General features: G+C 53.7%; 1 protein-coding gene across 1 annotated transcript; it reads left to right on the top strand.

Annotated features, from left to right (window-relative positions):
• The first annotated feature begins 917 nt into the window (after positions 1–917).
• On the top strand, positions 918–7,795 carry Ltk (leukocyte receptor tyrosine kinase). The gene is made up of 14 exons (NM_001107763.2): positions 918–1,189; positions 3,185–3,283; positions 3,864–4,016; positions 4,464–4,559; positions 4,793–4,988; positions 5,470–5,560; positions 5,684–5,748; positions 5,881–6,010; positions 6,104–6,201; positions 6,344–6,436; positions 6,519–6,620; positions 6,751–6,885; positions 6,960–7,050; positions 7,181–7,795. The coding sequence occupies exons 1-14, from the start codon at positions 1,138–1,140 to the stop codon at positions 7,511–7,513; spliced, it is 1,734 nt and encodes a 577-aa protein (NP_001101233.2). The 5' UTR covers positions 918–1,137; the 3' UTR covers positions 7,514–7,795.
• Positions 7,796–7,817: the final 22 nt, after the last annotated feature.

The following is a 7,817-nucleotide window of genomic DNA, read 5'->3' as shown; positions in this document are numbered from 1 at the left end:
TGGGTGATTAACACCTGTGGCGCCAGCGGCCGGAGGGGACCCACACAAACACAGTGCGACCGGGCATACACAGGAAACAGCGTGATGGTGACAGTGGGGGCTGCCGGGCCTCTCAAAGGCGTGCAGCTGTGGCGGGCGCCAGACACCGGCCAGTATTGTAAGTGCCTGGCAAGGGACAGCGTGGCAATCACCTGCTAGGCTGAGGCTCTACAGTCTAGGGAAGGAGGGCCCAGAGCCCCACCGCTTTATCTTCAAATATTACGTAGGGATGCTAGTGTCAGTCACTATCATTGTGCCATTGTCTGTCCTTCTATGTTAACCATCGATAGGACAGCCGCCTAATCAACGGTGGCTCCAGATGGGGGCTTGACTCTTCCCGCCATCTCCGTTGACACTCCTGAAATACACGTGGAACCTAAGTGCAAACTCGGTCTGCCCGTCCCTTCACAGTCCATCTAAGTCTCTTAGGAAGCTTCCAGACCGCGGCTTCCCGACCTTGAGCCTCTTCCCGCAGGATCTCCGCCTACGGAGCGGCGGGTGGCAAGGGCGCCCGAAACCACCTGTCACGGGCGCACGGCATCTTCCTCTCGGCAGTTTTCTTCCTCAGTCGCGGGGAGCCGGTGTACATCCTTGTGGGGCAGCAGGGCCAGGACGCCTGTCCCGGAGTAAGCGGGCCGAGTGGGACAGGGGCGCCCTGGCCGACAGCTGGGGGAGGAGAGAGTCCCTGGTCCCCTTGGTGCCACCCAGCGTTTCACCTTGGTGCCACCCAGGGGAGCCCCGAGAGCCAGCTCGTTTGTCTGGGAGAATCTGGGGAGCATGAAACGACTGATGGGAGCGAAAGGGTCCCAGGCTGGAGACGCTGGGCCGGCGGGGGCGGGGGTGGCGGGGGCGCCACCTACATCTTCCGGGTAGGTGCACTGGGTGCTGTCGCCTCGACCCCCAGTTGAGTGTCCCAGGCCCTTCTTTCTCTCTCGCTGGGTTCCCGGGGCTCAGGACCCAGGCGCGGTCCCTGACCGGCCACTGGCCCCATAGCTGCGCACAGGGAAGCCAGAGCCGCTGCTGGTGGCGGCGGGAGGTGGCGGGAGGTCCTACAGGAGGCGACCTGAGCGCGGCTGGACTCAGGCGGCCCCCGAGAGGCTGGAGACCCGCGCGGCGGCGCAGGGCAGCGGCAGGAGAGGAGGCGCGGCCGGTGAGCGCGCCGCCCGGAGGGGAAAGGCGGGGGAAGGCGGGCAGCTCCGCACCGCCACTGCCCGCCTCTTGCTGTCGCTTCACAGGTGTAAGGGGCGGCTGGACGTCGCGGGCCCCCTCTCCGCAGGCCGGACGCTCGCCCGGGGAAGGGGCCGAGGGCGGCGAAGGCTGCGCGGAGGCCTGGGCTGCGCTCCGCTGGGCTGCGGAGGGAGGCTTCGGAGGCGGCGGCGGGGCCTGCGCGGCGGGCGGCGGCAGCGGCGGCTACCGGGGTAGGTGCACCGGTTGCGATGGTGGTCGGGCAGCCCGGGTGATGTGACGGGAGAGCCTAAGTGCCTGGCCTGAGCTTTCCAGAGGAGAGATGGGGAATGTCCCACTCTCCACTGTGCCATGCCCCAGCAGGTGCTCTTAGAAGGTCAGACCTGGTCAGACTTGGGCGGGGTGGCATGCTCGCCTGCACGCGGGTGCTGGAGGCAGAAGGATTCCAAGCTAAGTAACTAGTGAGTTTGAGGCCAGGCTGGGCTACAGACTGGTCTGGTCTTGTCTTGTCTTGTCTTGTCTTGTCTTGTCTTGTCTTGTCTTGTCTTGTCTTGTCTTGTCTTGTCTTGTCTTGTCTTGTCTTGTTTTGTTTTGTTTTGTTTCAAAACAGGATTTCTTTTTCGAGATAGGCTGTCCTGGAATTCCCGCTGTAAACCAGTCTGGCCTCGAACTTACAGAGACCCGCCTGCCTTTGCCTTCCAGGAGCTGGAATCAAAGGAGTGCACGACCACCAGCCAGGCTGGTCTTCTTTTGTTTTTTACAAAGAGCCAACTTTCTTTAATCACTACAGAAACTGCAGAAACAGGCAGATCTCTGTGAGTTTCAGGCCAGCAGAACCCACAACGGAACCCTGACTTAAAAACAAAAAAGGAAAGCCCAAATCAATTGCAAATCACACATGAAATTAAATCAAGTGCCTGTTCCAAAAACAAATCCTTACTTTGCCAAAGTCTAAGGAATTTAGGGCCGGTCTTGTTAGCATGCAGAGCTGGGAGGGTTTAAATTAAGGGCAAGGATGGTTTAAGTCTGTAGTTCTCAAAGTGCGCTTATCACAGAAGTTATTAGAAATAAAAATTCAGGGATGAAAGCTGAGAGGATGTTGGTCACACATTAAAATGAAACTTAATTAGATGGAGGGAGTCAATTTAAGTTATCTTTAGTTCAACACGGTAATGACAATACCGATATTTTTGGTTCTGTCAGTGTGGGGGATAAAACCCAGCCTGTAGTCAAACCCAGGGCCTTGGGCATGCTAGAGAAATGCTCTAGTACTAGGCTACATCCCTAGTCTCAACAACCTAAGAGAATAGTTCTGAGATTTCTTGCTACAAACAATGGTTTATTGGCTTAAAGGATTGCACGATGCACGCACATTTCGAAGTCTCAAACACAATAAGCACACGATTTTTATTTGTTGATTAAAACTTAGTTATCATGATTAATTTTAAAAAGAAAAGCAAGGACGATGTCCAGAACCCATGGCTGCAGGACACGTGCTGGCCATCTGCTTTAATTGGTCCTAAGATGCTCTAGAGTTTGGGGCTACTGATGTAAAGAAATAGAACCCCTGGTCTCTCAGGATGGGCCTGTTCATAAATAGTTTGCAACACATCCTTGTTCACACAGGAATGAAGTTTGTGGGCTGAACATCCCTCATTTCACAGAGCAGTATGTGGTCTGGATGGGCTCAGACAGACAAGGGTTCTAGTCAGGCTAAGCCAGGTCTTTGGGATCCAGCAGAACAGTCAGTCCCCCATCCCCCACCCCCTTCTCTAGCCTTTCAGCAGCAGCTGTATAGCAGCGGCACTGTAGAGAAGGCCACACAGGATTTACAATGGGAGATCTTAGCTTTCCTGCCAGTCATAAGCCAGCTTCCCACACAAGGCAGCTGGGTGCTCCTCCCCCAAACCCAGTCTCCTTTTTGTAGTTAAATCTTCTCTTTGTCACTCTCCATCTCTAGGCGGTGATACTTCTGAGTCTGACCTCCTCTGGGCTGATGGGGAAGATGGCATATCCTTCGTCCACCCTAGTGGCGAGCTTTACCTACAACCTCTGGCAGGTACTTACCCTGAACCCCAGCCTCTCAGCCTGGCCAGCCATCCTCCTCAATCCCTAGATCCACACCATACATAGGTACCGGCTGCTCTGAGCTGTGAGATACCCAGTTCTTAAATGGTGCAGGAACATCTGAGAAGCATCCGTGAGTTGTGATTCTAGTACAGGTATTCCAAACTGCTAGCCAAGTGTCTTTGCTATGAATTCTCTCCAAACACCTCAGGGCTCATGGGTCTCAGAAGATGTAATGTCCAGGCTTGACTGACGTCCCCAGGTTGGGCCAGCAAGATGGCTCAGCTGGTAAAACCCTTGCCTCTCAAGAAGCCTGATGACCCAAAACCACGGCAGAAGGAGAATACAGATTCTGACTTCACAAGCATGTGCACGCATGCTTTTGTCTGTCTCTGAATGAAATCGGTCAACAGAAAAGAAGTCCCCAGGGCTCTGACATCACCCTGTGTGTTGCTGTGCTTGGGACCACTGCTCACTCTACACTCCTGACTAGAATTAGCCATGTGCCTGGAAAGTATGTCCCTTCCCCATCCCCACTTCCCACCCTGCCATACCTATTCTTTTACTCAGAGTCACAGAGGGCGATGTTGAGGTGGAGATCCGAAGGCACCCCAATTGCAGTCACTGCTCTTTCAAAGACTGCCAGTGGCAGGCAGAGCTCTGGAGGGCTGAATGCATATGCCCAGAGGGCATGGAGCTAGCTGTGGATAATATCACATGCACGGGTATGTCTTCATAGAGCATTGGAAATGCATCAGGACTCAGTCTCTTGTCAAGAACATGTAGGCCAGTGTGGGAGGCAAGATGGATATTTAGATATAGATATGTATCTAAAAATGGCAGTTGCTATGGAAGGTATCAAATAGTTAAGGGGCTCTCAAGAGGGAGAGTTGCTTTTGTCTAGGACAACTGTGGGTGGCATCGTGGGAAAGTAAACACTGAGATGGGGCTCACAGCATGGATGAGATTAAGGGTACCCAGACATGGTAGCACACACCTGTGATCCCAGCACTGGGTGGGCTAGAGCAGAATTGAGAGTCTGAGGCCAGCCTGGGCTACTGGGAGACCCTTTCTCAAAAATAAAAGACAAAACACAAGACGAATGAGAAAAATACTTAAAGGTGGAGGGACAGAGGAGCCTTCCCCCTGGAGATGACGTTCTTTCTCCCTAGGCCTGCCAACCACCACAAGCCCTCTGATAATGATGGGAGCTGTTGTGACAGCCTTGACGCTGAGTCTCCTTATGATGTGTGGAGTCCTAATTCTAGGTATGGGCATCTAGCATGACTGATGCAAGCTGACCCTTCTCTACTAAGGTGTGATGGACTTCTCTGTGGTTCTAGGGTAAGTGTGGTTGACTTCATGGCCCTTACCCCCACAGAGCAATGGTAGATTCCTCTCAGCGTTTAAGGAGTAGTGCTGGACTTTTGGAAAGGTGTTCTGGGACAGCAGCATGGACCTGATGGGTAGGTAGATGGTAGACTTCTCTTCTCATCCGCAGTGAACCAGAAGAAATGTCAGAGCCTGCGGGGAACCAGGCTGCCAGGCCCTGAGCTTGAGCTGAGTAAGCTGAGAACCTCTGCCATCAGGACAGCACCCAACCCATATTACTGTCAGGTGGGGCTCAGCCCTGCCCAGGCCTGGCCTCTGCCCCAAGGGCTCACTGAGGTTTCCCCAGCCAATGTCACTCTACTCAGGTGAGTCCTTGACCACCTCCTGCGATGGTATGCACCCCGAACCCCTGCCCTTTTCCCCATCCTTCCTCCTGTTGATGTATTATGAATTCCAGAGAGCATCTAACTCAAATCCCCTGTGCAGAGGAAGTTCCAAAAGGCAAAGTAACATGTAGAGGGTCAGCTTTTGCACCACTTCTGGGGTGCAGAGACCTGGGAATATGACTGTTCTGGAACCCACAGCTTGCCTTTCTCCCAGAAGGGTCTGCATTAACACAAGGAGAGGCCTTATCCTACATTAGGACCCTGACACTGGCCCTCTCTTCTGCCCCAGCTCTGTGTGTCAGCATTAGCTTGTGTCTGAGAGCATCCCTGGCCCAGAGAGAGCTCAGAGAAGGTCATCTGGGCTTATGGGGTGAGAACCAGAGAGACAAAGGGGCATGGCCTCCTACATAGACCATGTCTGTCTATGCCCTCCCCTTCCTTCCAACTTTTTCTCTTACAGAGCCCTTGGCCATGGTGCCTTTGGGGAAGTGTATGAGGGACTAGTGATTGGTCTTCCTGGGGATTCCAGCCCTCTTCCGGTGGCTATCAAGGTGAGAAGGGGTAGGACTTCCGCTTGGGGTAGGCCTATGGAAGGATGGGCTGTGCTACAGCCTTCGTTAATCACCTCCTAAAGCACCAGCCAAAGCTTAGGAGTGTTCTGCTTTCCCTCCCAGACTCTGCCGGAGCTCTGCTCCCCTCAGGATGAGCTGGACTTTCTCATGGAGGCTCTCATCATCAGGTGCACCTGAGGGCAGCAGGAGGGTGTGGTGGGAGGCAGCATTAGGGCACAGAGGTTTTCTGCACTTTAATTGGATCTAGGACTTGCTTATCTCCCCACAGGTGACGGGGTATATGCACCATTTCCACTCAGCAAGTTCAGCCATCAGAATATTGTACGCTGTGTGGGGCTCAGCTTCCAGGCTGCCCCTCGCCTCATTCTGCTGGAGCTGATGTCTGGTGGGGACATGAAGAGCTTTCTGAGGCATAGCAGACCACACCCGGTAAGGCCCTTCTCTGGGCTCCCCAGACCTTCTAAAATCCTGACCATTTGTTCTATGATCTGGATGAACTGATGTACCTTCTGCCCAACTCAGGGACAACTGTCACCTCTGACCATGCAGGACCTATTACAGTTGGCCCAGGATATAGCTCAGGGCTGCCACTACTTGGAGGAAAATCACTTTATCCACAGGTTGGAAACAATCTTGACTCTGGAGACCCTTGGCCCACTTGTCCCCTCAGAGCATCCCTCTCTGTACACAACCTTTAAAGAAGTGAATCAGAACAAGCCAGAGCACCGGTGTGCTGGCATGACTATTTAGTCTGTTCCACAGAGACATTGCCGCCCGAAACTGTCTGCTTAGCTGCAGTGGAGACAGCCGAGTGGCCAAGATTGGAGACTTTGGAATGGCAAGAGATATCTACCAGTGAGCAGGGACTGGGAAAACTGCTCCTTCAAGGAGGCTGGCTTGACAGCACCGAAAAACTCATCACTTTCTCTTTACGTAGGGCCAGTTATTATCGCAAAGGGGGCCGGACCTTGCTCCCAGTGAAGTGGATGCCCCCAGAAGCTCTCCTGGAGGGCCTTTTCACATCCAAGACGGACTCCTGGTAATAGCACGTCCCCTGCTGTGCTCCCCTCTTCTGCCCTGAAGCTAATCCTATCCCTTCATGCCACCTCATGTGATGGCAGGGGACGCTACATATGATGGGGCTTGCTTGTTCCTTCCACCTGATATAGGTCTTTTGGGGTCCTGCTCTGGGAGATCTTCTCACTAGGTTATATGCCCTACCCTGGACACACCAACCAGGAGGTTCTAGACTTCATTGCCACAGGGAACAGGATGGACCCTCCTAGGAACTGTCCTGGGCCAGTGTGAGTTAACAGTGTCCCCCAGGGAGGGAGTTATTAAAAGGTTTTGGGAGAGATCAACTCCTGCCTCTCCCCAGGTACCGAATCATGACCCAGTGCTGGCAGCTTCAACCTGAGCTCCGCCCTGACTTTGCCAGCATCTTGGAGCGCATTCAATACTGCATTCAGGTGTGCCCCCACCCCACTCACAGCTCCCCAATATCCCTTTGATCCCCTCTAACTACCCTGGTTCTGTAGGGCAGGAAGAAAGCCATAAAGTAGCCATGTGGTTCCCTGTCCCCCAACTCTCCCATTTCAGGACCCTGATGTGCTGAACTCGCCCTTGCCCATGGAACCAGGGCCCATTGTGGAGGAGGAAGGGGCCTCTGGGCCGGGGAACAGGTCACTGGAAGGTCTTAGATCCCCAAAGACCCTGGAACTGAGTTCCCAGAACTTGAAAAGCCGGGGAGGAGACCTTCTTGGCTCTCAGCTGCCCTCTGGCCTCAAGACCCTCACATCCAGATGCCTTCAACCTCAGAACATTTGGAACCCCACCTATGGCTCCTGGACCCCAAGGAGCCCCCAGGGTGAAGATTCAGACATTGACCTTAGCAATGGCCCCTCCTCGGATTCCTTTCCAGGCGAGCAGTAGCCTCTGCCCCCTGCAGTCTCTGCTGCATGTTCAGGCATGTTTCAGGGATGTCCAAGCGGCCTGCCTGGCCTTTTTACACTGGAAACCATCCTCGACCCTCTTGGGGAAGGCCTGGGCTACTCTCAGTCTTTGGAGTCAGTTGGGAATCCTGGATTGTCCACTCCCTATAAGTATCTTTCCTCTGACCCATGCCAGTGCTACAAATGTTTTTAGTAATGGTGATGGTGATGATGATGATGGTGATGATGATGATGATGATAATAAAACCCTTCTAATTCTTCAGTTCTCTGAGTGAATGTGAAGG

This window comes from Rattus norvegicus, chromosome 3 (assembly GCF_036323735.1).
Source record: "Rattus norvegicus strain BN/NHsdMcwi chromosome 3, GRCr8, whole genome shotgun sequence".
NCBI lineage: Eukaryota > Metazoa > Chordata > Mammalia > Rodentia > Muridae > Rattus > Rattus norvegicus.
This window is presented reverse-complemented; position numbering and strand designations above follow the sequence as displayed.